General features: G+C 44.5%; 1 protein-coding gene across 1 annotated transcript; it reads right to left on the bottom strand.

The window, feature by feature from the left end:
• Positions 1-832: 832 nt before the first annotated feature.
• ntmt2 (N-terminal Xaa-Pro-Lys N-methyltransferase) lies at positions 833-9083 on the bottom strand. Its single transcript, XM_035176244.2, has 4 exons — positions 8689-9083; positions 5199-5371; positions 2522-2774; positions 833-2195 (listed from the first exon to the last, which is right to left on the bottom strand). Exons 1-4 carry the CDS (start codon positions 8885-8887, stop codon positions 1939-1941), a joined length of 882 nt encoding a protein of 293 aa, XP_035032135.1. The 5' UTR covers positions 8888-9083; the 3' UTR covers positions 833-1938.
• Positions 9084-15951: the final 6868 nt, after the last annotated feature.

Here is a 15951-nt window from a genome sequence, read left to right as displayed (position 1 = left end):
TGTATTCAAACTGCTGCCGAGCGTCTGCAGAGGACATTGAGCCGTATTAGAAACGATCGGCTTGACTGTCAGCGGCGCTAAACTCTCCTGAAAAGGTGACAGCACATTTGGCTGCTATTTGCTGCAGAGAGAGAAAGAAAAATTACCTACAAGTTTAACTTTGGGGCATTTTTGATCTTTAATGCATGCGGGATGTGGAAAATGTGTTCGTTCTATTCACATCTCCAGAGCGATCATCTCACGCTATCTCGCCTTCAACACTCGCATGATGTTGTAGTTTCTCAGCGCCGGGCGACTCCCTGACAAACTCTCCTTTCATGAGAAGCTCGGGAGGAACCAGCCCGCTCCGCTGCTGTCGAGCGCTCACGCACGCAAACGCTGAATATTTGAGGCGACTCCTGGATGTGTTTTATGCTGACGACATGTGACAGGCCTGAAATGAAGCCAGGGCAGATATGAAAGCCGGCACTGTCTGTCAAAATCAGGAAATAATCAACCCCCCCCACCACCACCACATCCACCTCAGGGGCCCAGCTGAAAGTCATTAGCCCAAAACAATGTGCTGCTTCTACTGTTAGTCTGAAAAAATAATAACAGTAATAATACTTAGGAGAATTACCATAACCGTTTGAGAGGATCTCAATTATCTGGTGTGTTTGGTGGAAGACTGCAGCTCGGTCCCTGTCGGATACTCAGGGGAAATCGGTAAGCGTTCATGTTCCAGCCTTGATTGTAATAGCCAAAGGTGATTACCCTGCTATAATCCCATTAGTCTTTGTTTGGAACAGGGATGAAAAACATTATATATGAAAATACAATCAAACTGCATCCATATGCTGTCAGAGTTTTATAAAAACACTCAAACTCCAGTGTTGATGTCGTTCAAGTGAAGCAGCACAATTCTACATGTACACACACACAAGAGAAGTCAATATAAAAATGCAATATTACAAGCAAAGTATAAAACACAAGGTCACATAAAAACAAAATGTACATCTGACCGACCTGAGCGCACCTGAATGTGATGAACGGACGTTTGTATCTGAGATATTTTGGCTTAATGTTTGTACAACAGGTGAAAGTAGAGATTCTCCGTTCGTCTTTATTTACAGTGTTGATGCGTGCAGCCGCCATCTTGGGTTTTGAGATTGGGGGTTGTGAGGATTTCCCGACATTATGATGGATTTAAATTCTCTCTCTCTCTCTCTCTCTCTCTCTCTCTCTCTCTCTCTCTCTCTCTGCGTGGTTGTGGACAGCGCCCCCTATCTGACCTACAAACTGAGTTATTATAATAATAAAAGGTATGAATGTAAAGGCCTGTGATCAGATGTCCACATCACATATGTACATGCAGATCACATGTTAATCGTGCACAACAACATTTGAATCCAGTCCACTATGACACGTCACTGACACGTCACTGACACGTCACTGACACGTCACTGACACGCTGCAGTGTCACAGTGGGAGGAGAAACCCAGCAGTAAATCTAAATTCACATGTTATTCCAATGATCCTCGGACAGGAACAAACCTCTCCCACAGAGAATTGAGGCTCGGGCGTTTGATGCCGTCGGATGCAGAACCTGGTGGTGGACAGTAAATCACAGAGTGTCTTTGTGGACACGCCGAGTGCTTCTGTGGAGGTTTAATGTTCCACTGAAGCTTTATTTCATGTCAGGGCAGAGCAGGAAAAAGACTCCTGTCTCCATAAAGTCACGCTGGGTGTCATCTCCCCGTCCACGCGGCCGCTTCAGGATTTATCTCCTGATGACGTGAGGAGTTCTCGCTGTGTTTTTGTAGGTTTTAGAGAATCAATCACAAATCTTAAGGACTTTAGCAGAACTGGAATAACATGTGAATTCTGCTTTACGGTGGATTTTCCTCCTGGTTTTTGAGAAACAACAATCTGAAACTTTTCACAGAACTAATGTGGCGTCTATTTCATGGCGATCATCCAGACGGGCATGATGACATCAGGGAATCCTTCCTGCAGCTCCACCTCCAGCACCTCCAGGCCGGCCTTGGCGATGATGCACTTCATGATGTCCAGGTGGCGGCTGATGGTGCTGTCGATGGAGTCCAGCTTGCAGCCCTGCCGCGCCATATTGTCCTTCATTATGATGACGCCGTTTGGACGCAGGCTCTTCTTACAGCGAAACAGGAAGTTCATCAGGTCCTTGTCTGTCAGGTGACCTGAAGAAGTAGGCACGAAAAAAAATAATTCACAGATGAATTCACAGGGATCTTTGAGTCTACGCCAAAAACTGATTATTTTGCATCATGCATCAGCTGATTGAGATTATTTTTCTATGTCATCCCCACACATCCTTCCTGAATCGTTCCCAGGCCAGAGGAGAGTTATAGTTTCTCTGCCCTGCGTGGGGTCTCGTTCTGGTTGGTCCAGAACCTCAACTCGAGAAACAGTGACGTGTTCAGGAGGACTTTATCAGGTGACCCCCGCAGCTGGTCGGACACGCCCCCTCACACAGGTAAAGCGGACTCAATACTGTGACACTTACACGCCACCCACTGCATCCAGATGACGTCGTACTTGTTCTTCGGAGGCGTGAACTCTTGCAGGTTGTAGCAGTAGTAGGTCTCGATGCGGTCGGCGTCGTCGCCCAGGTACTCCTCGTGTGCGTGGAGCAGGAAGTGCTCCATCATGTCCGCCATTTCCATTTTCTCAAACACAGGAAGGAGGACGCCTCTGGTCACGCGCCCGATCCCGGAGCCGCAGTCCAGGGCGCAGTGTGTTCCGGCCTTACCTGGACCCTGTGGGTTCAAAACCGAATATGTCAACTCACGGTTTGTAATACAACTGAGTTGAAATCACAAAACATAAGACATGAGTTTAAGTTTCTCAGAAAACAAAATGTCTGCTTCCCCGCAGCATCTTATTTCCATATCTATGAGCTGGTCTGAGCCAGATGTCGGAGCTCAAACGCACCGACGCCACAAACACGTAGACGTCAGTTCCTCAGGTCAACGGACCTCTGAACTTTACCACAGGGGAACAAAAACTCTCCTCTCTTGAATCACGCTGCTTTTCTTCCTCTTCGTTTGGTATTCTGACCTCACTCCAACCCTCCACATCAGGGGCCCCAGTGTGTGATTGAATGAGAGATGGGGCCCCGAGGAGCTCTGTGCCTGTTGCACCAGGCTCCCAGGGTTCGGTGAATTACTGCCATATTGCTCTGTGCATATGTAGCTCAGTTTAATCTGGACACTTTCTCGATCGATTCCTTCTGCACTTTCAAACGGAGACGTCAGGTTCAAACAGGAGCTGAAGAACGATGATGTGCAGCCGAGCTCACACTCGGATCTGGTTTCATTCGATTTTAATAAAATAGTTTAGAACGAGGACTAACAACATTAACAACAAATACAGAATCCACCACGAGTGTCATCGTCATGAGAGAAGCGAAGCCTCCTCTTCGTCACTGCACCTCCTCAAAACATGTGATTGTTGCTTCTCTTTTTGATTTGAATTATGCTTTTGATAAAGTTCTTCACATGTGAGAAATTTATAAATGTGTGATGGAAACATTTAAGACGAAGATGTCAACATGTTTTTTAAGAGTTTAAAGTGGTGAAAGAAACTTCAAACCTCGCAGCGCTGCACACGTTGGAATAATAATCCTGTTCGCAGATTAAAGTATAAGATAAATTATAAATCATTCATAAAGCAAAATAACCTTTCTGTCCAGGAGCGTCAAATGTTATGATTTGCAGGTTTACAACTGTGATCGGTAACTTTTACTTTCCTGTTTTTCTTCTATTTTATTAACTAATAACTCTGATCAATAGTTCTTATCTTAACTGTGTTTTCTGTTATGATTAGTCAGTGAAATTTAAATATATTGGGAGTCACTACATATGTGTATGTTTGAATAGTGAACTTTGCTAAGTTTTGTGTCTATTGTTGTTTTAATGTGTTAAAATGAAAGTATAGTGTTATAGAACCGGTGAACGTCGGTGCACAGCGTGGTGCTGATAGGATGGAGAGGAGTGAGGTGTCTGACCCGTGATATAAAGGATGGAGCTCCACGTCATAGAGCATGAAGTCAGTAATGGACGTGTTGAAATGTTAAGTTGGATCAGCTGCAGTGACGCTGGACGTATGTTCAAATATAATATATAATAAACTTGTTCCTTAAGTGTGAGTGCGTTGAGTTTCACTATAAGATCGACTTTAAATTGATCAGAACATGAGTCAAAGCAACATAATGTGCTAAGTGACTTACGGGAGCTTGGATCATAATAAACAGCCACGACATATTTAATAATATAATAAACTAACCTCTGAACGTGACTGTGTGGAATCAGGATTTGTTGTGTTTACATTTGCAGAAGAAGAATCAGACACTTGGTCGAGCTCCTTTAAAACGTCCAGTTTATAATTAGAGCTCCTGCAACACTGATCCTGCAAATAACCTGCTCCCCAAAGTCATTCGACTGAATTAGCATCTAAAAAAACCTCAGTCCACACTTACATGTCAACACACACGCACACGCACACACACACACACACACACACACACACACACACACACACACACACACACACACACAAACACACACACACACACACACACACACACACACACGCTGTATGTGCATCACAGTCGCTCAGTTGTAAACCACATTAAAATGTATGAAACTGTAGATTTTGTGACACACAAAGAACAATTAGAAAATGTCGCCTCCTTTTCCACTGTTGTTAAATTAGCTCTCGTAAAAGTGACCACAGCAGAGGGGGATTAGCGGCCGTTGGCTCCGCCCACTCTGTCGGGGTGTTTATGGAGCTGGCATCGAGTCTGTGCCTCCACCGTAAACTGCACCGCCGCCTCCACCCACATGAATCACGACGGAGTTCTTCTTGTGGACGAAGGACGATGAATTCCTCGTCCAAAATAGACCCTGACATGTGAATTCAGACCCAGTTCCACATGCAGGAGTAAAGTGAGACACGCGTGGACAGAGGCCTCAGTAACATGTGAGAGTTGATGGAGAAGCAGCAGAGCGTCTCATGTCCATCTGTGTCTCACCCCCCCCCCATTGGGAGCAGCACCAACACCCTGACCTTTGACCTTCCGTGTGACAGAATCTGGGACATGTGATCACACGACAACAGGGCCTGAAGATTTATGTTCATTTCCAACGTGTTTGCTCTAATATTAAATCTGTTTCACTCACCACAAACCTCTTCAGGAACTGCCTGGAACCCTCCAGGTCGACGTTGGATATCTCCACAAAATCTCCCATCATGCCCTCCTCCGAGGCCGCCACGTCCTCGTAGAACTGCTGAGCTCGGTAGTAAAACTGCTTCTCCCCCTTGATGTACTCGCAGGTGACCGGGAAGAGCTTCACTGTCGGACACATCGGGACAAGATTCAAACACTGGGTCATTGTTTTCACGTTTCAGACTTCGTGCTGAGTTTCCCTGTGATTTCGTGGTTTATATAAGTTCACTTTGACTTCGTGGCGTCCAGCGCTCGCAGCCGAGGGCGGGTGTGCTTCAGTGTGTTCACGAGCTCTGAAGTCGGAGTGTGTTGTATTTACGTGTTTAGAGAATTTAACGCCGAACACCTTGAAAGCTCTTTTTAATATTTGCATGATAACGAAGCAGAAAGAAAAAGGATCAGATTAATAATTTAAAACGTGCACGTTAATCATAAAAACGTCTATATTGGCTAAAAAGTGAACAATGAATCACATTAAAAGCTTCTATTTAGAGCTGATTGTAAAATGGTGTTAACTGACTTGTAAGTGATGATGTCAGCAACATGATCAGTTAGGCTCCGCCCCCTACCACTGCTCCTCATGTGGTTATTTCTGGTTTAAAACACGACGACACTTTGGGTTGAAACGTGAACTCAGCAGCATGAAGGACACAGGTGTGGCTCAGACAGTCTCATGTGTGGAACGTTAACGTTGATCCGATGTGACGTTGTCGTCCCAGTTTCAGATCCGGATCGATGTGATGTTCCAGGGAACAGTTTGTGTGTGTGGAGAGGATCAGAACGGGACAGGAAACGCTGGATGATGATTGGATTACCAGGCGACTATAAATAAGGACCTGCTGTGCTTCTCTTACGCTGGGCTCAGCTGTTCTGTGATATACGATGACGCGCTGATTGATTTGTTCGCAGCGTCGTGTATTCACAGATGTTTCCTGTCACCACTTGATAAAAGGTTAAAATCACTGAATGAGCTGAACGTTATAAAATGATGTCAGTGACCTTTCACGGCCTCAGTTCTGCTGAGCTGAAACAATCCTGAGACATTAAAGCAACATTTCTGAAGCCTCAGATGACAAGTTGAGGAGTGGGGGAATGTCCGCCCGCTTGTCAAGATCCTCAAGAGGCAGCATTCATGACACCACGGTGAAACATTAAGAGGGGGGATTTATTTCCTGCCGGACGCCGTCCTCCATGTTAGAAACATCAGGACGAGAGGCGGAGACACTGAAGCTTCACTGAGAAGGTGCAGAAACCGACCAATCAGGACGTGACGCTCCAGGCACGGTCCACTTCCTTGTGAGGTGATTGAAGATGTCGTTGTGGCGTCAGGTTCGATTGGTGGAGCTTGAATGAGCAGCGTCAGACGTGTCCCGTCTCGAAGGCTCCTTCAAACAGGTCCACTGATGTGTCCTTCCAGCCCCGGGACACAGGTGGATCCTTCTCAGGCCGTCCTATCCCAGGATTCAACAGACTGTCTCATTTCAGTTCGGCCTTCACGGTCTACACAGGTCGATCCCGTCCTCCCAGCCTGTGTCTCAGCTCATCCTTCGGAGGCTGCATCTGAAGACAGGCTGTGTCCCAGCGGCTCCACTACAGACGGTCTCCTTACGGTTCGGTCCCTGTGGACCCTGAAGGTCGTCTCTGAGCCACGTGGGCCAGAGAAGGAGGAAGCCTCTGAGTTGGGACTCAGCTGTCATGTGACCCATCAGGAAACGTTCAGAGGAAGAGTAAGTATAGAAACAACACGACCACGTCCACGTCTGCCAAGGAGGAGTCAGTCCAGACCATGTCCATCTGTCCCTCACCTTCAGAACCGGCTCATTACAAGAGCAGCTGACCTTTGACCTTCGGAGGAACAGGATCTGAGACATCTGATCACCTGATAACAGAGCCTGAAGATTTATGTTTATTTTCGATGTCTTCAGCCTAAATTTAAATCCAGTGTCACCCGTCTCACATGTGTAAAGTTACAGTAGATGTATTTTAGTCAAACTTTCTGTCGTTTTCTGTAGAAATATATTTACATTTCAAGGCGCCATGTGCTGAGGAATAATCCCTGTGACACGCGATGGTGCTGCTGGTCGTGTCAAGTTGGTGGTAAGAGAGAACGGCGTCTTGATGCCAGCAGCTCCGATCTCGTGTTCCTGCTGCCTGAGGTGAGTCCTCGGCCTGGAGAGGATTAACTTCCACCCCAACTTACAACCTCCAACAACGAGGAGAATAATCACAATGCACCGCGGAGCTTGTTCGAAGGCTCATCAGTTCACATCTCTACCAGGGAAGCATCCCACTCGGCTGGTGTCTGCCAGACGTCACGTTTTCACCCCTGTACGTTTGATCGTCAGCACGATTCCACAAAAACTACTGAACCAATTTCCACAGAACTTGGTGGAAGGATCCAGAAATATTCTTTCGTCTTTCTTTAATATAAAGATTTAATAAATCGGACTTATTTAGACAGATATTTATGAGTGTGTGTAATTTGGTTCAGATTTCAAATTTCTTTCGTCAGCCCGTGAACTCCCCTGTACGACGGATTATCGCTCTGGTTTTATGTGTTCAATAAATGTTATGTGCCGTAGCTTTGTTTCTCATTATATTGTGAATAGATGCTGTTATTAGCATAATCTACAGTATCACACATACTGTGAGTGTAAATAATGTGTTGTTAGTAACTTATGCAACACAAACTGCTTAAAGGTTTGCTTCTTAGTGTAGGAAGAGAAAAACAAATTCAGCAAGTCTATTGATTTATATTTACAGTTTATACTCTGACAGTCCTTTAGCAAAAATAAATCTGCAAGGAGTGTCTATAAACTTTATTAAAACAAATGATTGTTTTAATATCCAGAAGTATTTGATTTGCTGCAGTTTAAACCAGGTTATTGAAGTGAGGACAGTAAATACTTCACTGACTCCACAAGAGCAACAGACGATTCTTTTAAATTAACATATTAGTATTTTGCAGGATTAATTTTCTTTGGCCCGTTGATGATCACTTTCTGAAGCTCAACGTTTCTTTTCCCGTCACAATATGAAGAAGTGAACATCGTGAAATGTTTGTGGGAAACAAAGAGCAGAGATTTCAAATGAGTTCCAACTTTTACATGTTTGACTTGAAGATAATCAACATTTTCTATTTTATATATATTGATGAGGATCTGTCAGAAAGTTTATTTTGATGTGAGTGACAGGAAATACAGACGCTACAGCTCCTTAAAAACATTAGAGAACTTAGTGCAAGAATATCTTAACTGTGCAATATTATTATGAGCAATGTTACTATGTGAAATATAACCGAGTACATCTACTCATTTAGTGTTTTTTATTTATTTATTAGACTGTGATGTGTCTACTTGTCTGTGACTCATGTTATCGTCTGTACCACTGGGACACTGTGTCCATGTGTGAACCTCGTGGGGCCCTCGCGGGGCCCTGCTTACCCAGAGGAGTCTTCTCCAGCAGGTACAGGTAGCTGGCGAAGAAGTCGCTCCTCAGTGAGTGCTGCAGGTGGAAGGACATGCTGTGGCGGCACATGGTCTCGTCCGTCCCTTTCCACCGGTCCCTGAAGGCTTGATGAGCTCCTTTATACTCTACGTTGGCCGATGAGGAGCCGTTGTCGTCTTCCAGGGAGATCTCCATGGTGCTGGTCGCGTGGTCGCTCACGGTGCAGGAGAGTTACTCTCTGTCACGGTGCCCGACTGACACACTGATTCTCCAGCCGCTGCTAAATCTGTCTGGCTGAGCGTTCGACAGTGTGATCGGCAGATATCTCTTTCATGGGGGTGGTGCTCAGATTGACAGATCACCTGCTGACTTTAAGGGAGCGGGGGGGCTGGCAGGAGCCAACGAGCACAGAGGCAAGTTGACTTCAGTGTGAATTCCTGCAGCGCATAGGAGTCCGACCTCCGGGCCTCTCGGCCATATGACGTCTCCTAAAATTAGAAAGGTCTCCTGGTCTGTGGTCATGGCTCCTGGTTCGTCCTCACACACTTCACACAGACGACAAACTCTCCGAGTCGTTTCATTCTCCAAGTGCTCCGACACAGAAGGGCAGTGAACGGTTTGTTTACAGTGTATAATGAAGACCTGTGGAGGTTAACAGAAGATCTCACGTGACCAGATGTTTTTTGACATTAGTGCGTATTTGAAAGGCGTTTTTACAGATTAGGACGTCAGGAGGTATTTGTTGGTTTAGGTTTCGCTGATAATTGAAAAATAACTCCAGACTGAAACCTGAGTCTCGACACTGTCGCCCTTTGACCTCAGGATCCCTCGTTCGTTACCTTGAAAAGGAAAAGCTTTGCAGCCGACATGTTAAATGGATGAGGAGATGGTGTCTGTTTAATTTTAATATTTTCATGTCAAACAAATGATCTAAACACGTTCTTTTGGAATATTATTATGATTATTATTTTATAATATTCTGATACATCCGTCACCAGCCACAAGTTAAATGTAGACAGGTGACATCAGCCCATAATGCACAGAGAGCAGATTTACCATGTCACCATGGTCGTTTGTTTATTTCTCACTTCATTAGCTAGCTAGCTTCGTAGCTTTAGTTCAGTAGATATGTGTAACCTGTGTTTTGTTCTGTGCACTGATCTCGGGTCAGGAAGCAGCACCCGGTCGCCACAGCGTGTCCTCGAGAGGTTCAGCTGAAGCTGGAGAACCATTACGATGATCTATCAGAGAAACGAGCACAGATGTGCATCAGGACTGGGGGGGCACGTGGGATTGAGAAGTACAGTTGGGTGTCATCTGTATATTAGCAGTGATAAGGAAGGGCCCCAGCATCGAGCCTTGGTGTACCCCTGGGGTGAGGGACAGGAATATCTGTCCAGGCCACGTGACACATGAAGGAACATCCAGTAAGATGGGATTCAAACCCATAGCGTTCTTTGTGGTGGTGAAACGTCATTTACACACAAAGTAAAATTCGTCAAAAGAAATTTTAAACCAGTTCCACTTTGCTTAACCAGCGTTTTAACTTCAGGTCATGTTCAGTGTAATCTAACCCCCCCCCCAGCCAGTTATCAGCTGCTTTTCAAAGTTCAAACCTTCAGAGCAGCAGCTGCTCAGTTCTCAGGATCTGCTGCTTCTTATCAGCTCCCCCGCTCTGCTCCTCTCTGACTGGAGAACCCAGCTCAGCTCCGGTTCTGCTCCCTCCCGTGACAACCGGCCTGTTTCTTCAACAACAGCACGGAGCCGTCATCCTGCGCCGCCTTCATGTGATGGCGCCGCTTCATTTGTATCTGTCATAAAGCATCGTCAGCTCGCTCTCCCTGTCGCGCTGCATCAGCCGGTGCGGTGTTGATAAGAGCCGAATGTTCGTGTGAACCCAGAGGCCTGAGGTCAGCGAGGAAAGAGGAGACGGACTCTGGGACAGACGTCTTTACGCTGAGAAGCACCCATAGCTCAAAATCCCCAGGAGCCGCCGACCTCATCGCATTCCCCCACGCTTCTTTAGATTAACATCCGGCCGCGCTGCTCTTCTCAGTCCAACTCCCAGCGACTGCCACGCTCCTTCTTTCTACCTTACATGCGGTGTGTGTTGCTTTGTGTGTCTGTGGTCAGAGTGGGCCGAGTCCTGGTTCGAGTCCTGAGGGGGACGGTGGATCATCTACCTCTATAATAATATGGTTATTATCTTCATTCCTCCCAGAGGTGTTGATGGGTTGAGATCGGGATTCTGTCGAGTTCCTCCACACTGAATGAAGAGGCGTCGTCGTGCAGGTGCATTATGGGAGAATCTGTTCTTATGTGATTGTTTCCTTCGGTAAAGAAAAAGTAAAAAGTGTGTCCACATACTTTTGGCCTGTAGTTTATATTCTTGTGCATCAGACGTACAAATCATAAAGATGGACGACATGACTCGTCCCAAAAGTGAATCATCTGGATCGCCCCCTGGTGGCTGGCTGCAGTATAGATCATAATTCCCACCTCCTCCATGTTAGCAGATGGGAATTAAATAAATGTCATTTAAAGTTGTTCTTATCACACTGATGTTAGTTCAAGTGTTGAGAGCTGAGACCGACTCACGATACGTCGGGTGCGTCAGCGTCATGGTTCCATCCCACAGCTGCTACAGACTCCGAACGCACAAGATGGCGGCGTTCATCTCAGAGATATTATGGATTCGTTTCTGAGAGGAAGAGGAGACTTCGATCTTTATTGACTGTGGTACAAACGCAGTTCATGATAAATTTGACCTCAACGTTTTAATGTGCTTGATTTGGAAATTTAAGCAAATTAAGTGTAAAATTACTATGGAAAAGAAAATAATTGTTACTCCACATTTCAGTAATTCTCCTCCCAACCATCACAAAGAAAATCAAAGTAAGTGATAAGACCAGGAATCATATTTGTAAGATAAATTTTAAAAGTCTAACAAATTAAAATAAGAACCTTTAACCCCAAACGAGATAAAGTCATTGAAGCAAACACAAAGCACCGTGTGCAAATCAATGATGTTGGAGAATAGTGACTTAATTAATTCAGCCAGACTCAGCATCCAGTTCAACCTGAGGACTGGCGCTCACTCTGCCTCTTAGTCACAGTCGTCCTCCACCTCTGGCAGCTCACCTACCTCTGAAGTTTCACTTTCCACCTGGGGTTTTCGGAAACACTAAAATTAGCCCTCGCTGGAATAATACATAAACGTCTGTCAGGGCTGATTTAGGCCGCGGGAGGACGTGAGCATCTGAAAACTGATCCTGCTCCTTGGCTCGTCTCCATCTCCGTGTTATGCTGTTTGGATTGTGAAGCGGTTCAACGCGGCCTGATTACGAGTCGGACCAGGATTCACCGTTTGACGGAGCGTGTTTTGACTTTGACAGTTTACTTTGCGAACCGTCTCGGGGCCGAGGCTCGGGGTCGTTGTAATGACGGCTCCGAGCTGAAATTCCAAACATGAATTAAGTTTTGAAAATCCACTTTGGGGTGAATGGAAGTCTTCTCCTCTCTCCTCTGGATGCCCCCTGCTGCACGGCCGGGTCACACACACAGGATGGTGTCGCTGTGTGTGCACATCATGGAGCTGAGGAGCTGTGACCTCGGGCCAGATGAGCAGCAGCAGAGGAAGAAGAAGAAGAAGAAGAAGAAGAAGAAGAAGAAGAAGAAGAAGAAGAAGCCTGTTTCCTTTCAGGCTTCTCCTGCACTGAAAACTCAAAATGAAGGAGTTGAAGTCAGTGTTCAGTTTTTTTTTGTAATGAACAATATCTGATGTTTTATTCACCGACTGTCATGACATTAAAACTCAGTCATCATCAGCTTCAGTCGTGTTTTGCTGGTAAAAGATGAAAATACAGAAACTACCTGATTCTTGCCTGAAGCAGCATAAACTGAATTCATAGTCATCAGAGGTTTTTAAATTCAGTCAGTAATTAGTAAGTTGAGCCGTTTTCTGTCGCCCTAATTGAATCTGGCTCGGGCTGTTGAATAAGGAGCTGTGAGCAAACACTGGTTTACTGAGTCCAGCCGGTTGGTTTGACCTCTTCAGCCTCGACATTCACACGAACTTCATTCAAACATTTCCACAGAATCAGGTCAGTTTCTGTGGATTTAAACTAAATTTTACACGAGACGTCCAGAATATTTTATGTAAAAATAATTATGATAATAATCCTACAGCCACATAAAACACCTTTTAAATGTAAGTATCATTAAACTGTAAAAGAGATTATTTAATATTAATTCGTAGCACTTTTCCAAACAGACGTTTAAAGAATGTGTTGTGCAGCCGTTCAGAGTTAAACACACAAACTAAATGATGCTAACCAGTTAGTCCATCTTTACTCAGAGGACAAGAAACCACGTTCTGCAGCAGAGAGAAGTCAAGCTTAAATATACACATTTAAAACTATTAGAAGAAAACACTATTATACATATATACATACACATCCATACAAAAATAATAATAACATTTTATTAAATAGAAATAACAGTCTCACAAAGGTAAAGAGTAACTTCTAAAACTCACAAGTTACAATAGAGTTTGTGTTTCGTTCAGAGATGATTTGCTTTTATAGAAGCAGATTCATTTCAGAGCAGCTCCTGTGAAATGGAAGGAAATCCATCCAGTAGTTTTTTGTTCATTCCCACAAACAAACAAATGCAGATAATATCCCACTGTTGAAATAATGATGTAACTTGGTTTAACTCACTGTTTTAAATTCGATTGTTTCACTGTCTCCAGCAGGAGAATCAATCAGCTGATGAGACGTCTCTTCTTTAATATTTAAGTTGTTTCTATTCTGTGAATCAAGTTCTCTCTGACAAATAGCTGCTCTCCTGCAGAAAACCTGAAGAAACTGTTTATCAAATTTCAATTAAAAAAGATTTAGTGGCTCCACTTTTGGCCACGTGTCCCTCAGCGCTCGTACAGGAACTTTCTCCTAATCCGGCTCCACCTGGTTCCAATCTCAGTCCGTTTGTGGGTCTTGATCAAAGCCAGACGCTGTTAGGAACTGGTTTTATCTCCGTGTTTCCCTTTGGTTGTATCTTTGATTCAGATTAAAGAGGCCTTCAGGGGGTTCAGACCCACTCAGGCTGCTGTCCAGCGGGAAAATAGACATTTCAACACTTTGACCCATGAGAGAATATCAGTTCACAGGAGGGAGAAGACGTTTCAGCCTCGTGGACGTTGGACCAGAACGAGATCACGACAGCGTTTGTCATTGAGTCGTATTTACTCACAAACATGTGACTTTGTCTGAATCCGACTTCCACTCGGTTTGAAGGTTTATTTTCTCTGCTGCTAATAGAGGGGAAATGTCAGCGGTAATTGACGCAGGCTGCAGTTGATTACGCAGCTCGAGGTCTGGTTTGTGATGGTGTGACTGGAGCTGCCTTCACACACAGTAGCACTGAGTGCGTTTTTAACTGGGAGCCACCAGACCACGAGGTCTGGCTGCGGGGAGACCACAGAAGAAGAAAACAGCCATGTTAACCAGCAGCACTGTGACGGACAGACGGACGGACGGTGCTGCTGTGTCGGTCCCGACAGCCACAGCCTCACACGTCACAGAGGACAGTGTTGTGTTGTGTTGTGAGAGTCCAGTTGTGTTTGCGTGATCAGCTCAACACCTCCACCTGCCTGTCGCTCACAGGAAGCTGCTCTGTGCTGGAGGACCTGGAAGAACCCGGCTTCTGTGCACAGGTTCCTGGATTCACATGTTCTGCTTGAGCCCTGATTCTGAACTTCACATGATTTCTCACTTCTTCATATCAAGTCAGGTGAAATCAGTTTTACACATTTTACGTACAAACAATAGTTCAACATCACATGTGAATAAAACAGGAATATGAATGTGTGTAGTTAACGACGACTAGTGATGAAAACACACTGAAACGTTTAATAAATAATTAACAGATTAAAAACTGTGTAGAAATGATCCACGAATAATTACTGTGAATAATAAGTTCAATTGTATAAGTTCAATATATTATATATATGCAGTGTGTTGTCACTTTGTATCGGTAAAATGTATATTATGCATTATTAGTATTAATAATAAATGAAAAATATAACAAGACAAATTATAACCAGGCAACCAAAGGCTAAAAATATTTTATTAAATCTAAACATTTGTTAATTATGAAGCAAATTTAAATCAATTAAATTTACATTAAAATATATATATATATATATATATAATTCAGCACAAAATGCATTTTTGACCATTCCAGAAATTTCATTCAACTTATTAATTCAAATACATGACTGGAAACATTTTGGTCTTTTAACAGAACCATGAAAAATCAATGTACAAATGTTTTTATTCTCCTAAAGTGTAAAAATCTGTATCAATAAGAAAGTTAATTAATTTACAATATCTGATTTTGTGTTTGTGTTTGTTTGTGTAACTCGTTCATACACAACCAATCAAATTATCAATTCATTTTAAACAGCACATAAATAACTTTTCCTCCTTAAGGAAAAGATCATTTTTTCCTCTGGGATTTATTGACAGATGTCGGATCTGAGAACTGTAAAATAAAAAAGAGCTCGGTCGAAAAACATGTGATTATTAATTCAAATCTGAAATGTGAAGTGTGTCGTAGTTGAATGGGTTTCAGCACCAGGCCTCTGAGTTTCCCACGGGCCGAGCGCCCCGGCTGGTTCCACCTCGTTCTGCCTCCACGGAGCCTCAGCCTCATTCACACTCTCCTTGTTTGTTCGGTGTTGGTTCCTGCAGATGTGTTGACTCCGTGTTTATGACTTGAACTTAGCGTGTTGGCTCCTGCCTCACGTCATGTGAAGAGCTCCAGCTTGTGATTCCTGAGGCGTGTGTGCAGGTGCAGCTCGTACACACGCCCTGAGCTCTGGTGGCCATTAGAGACGGGACTTCCTGAAAGCTGTCCTGTCCAGCGGGGTCATGTGACACTGTCAGAAGCATCTCCACAAAGGGCCTTCTGAAGCCTCTCGGGGGGGGGGCCTCGGGTAACAGCATAATTAATATCGTATATTTGTTAGAATAACACGCCAGCGCCTCTGCACAAATGTTGTTTTTGTAGGAGCAGGCCGGGGAGGTGGAGGGTCTTCAGAGAGGTGGGGGTGCTCATTCAGGAAGCACAGCACACACATAATACACGTTAACACTAAAATATCACGCTGGCTCCGGGTTCTGACACTGAGGAGTTCTCCTGTATTCGTGTGTGTGCACGAGTGTGTAATTCTCCCTGAGTGAGAGCGGAGGCTC

The sequence above is a fragment of the Hippoglossus stenolepis genome, chromosome 14, assembly GCF_022539355.2.
Source record: "Hippoglossus stenolepis isolate QCI-W04-F060 chromosome 14, HSTE1.2, whole genome shotgun sequence".
Taxonomy (NCBI): Eukaryota; Metazoa; Chordata; class Actinopteri; order Pleuronectiformes; family Pleuronectidae; genus Hippoglossus; species Hippoglossus stenolepis.
The sequence above is the reverse complement of the archived record's forward strand: the minus strand, read 5'-3'. Positions and strand labels throughout refer to the sequence as shown.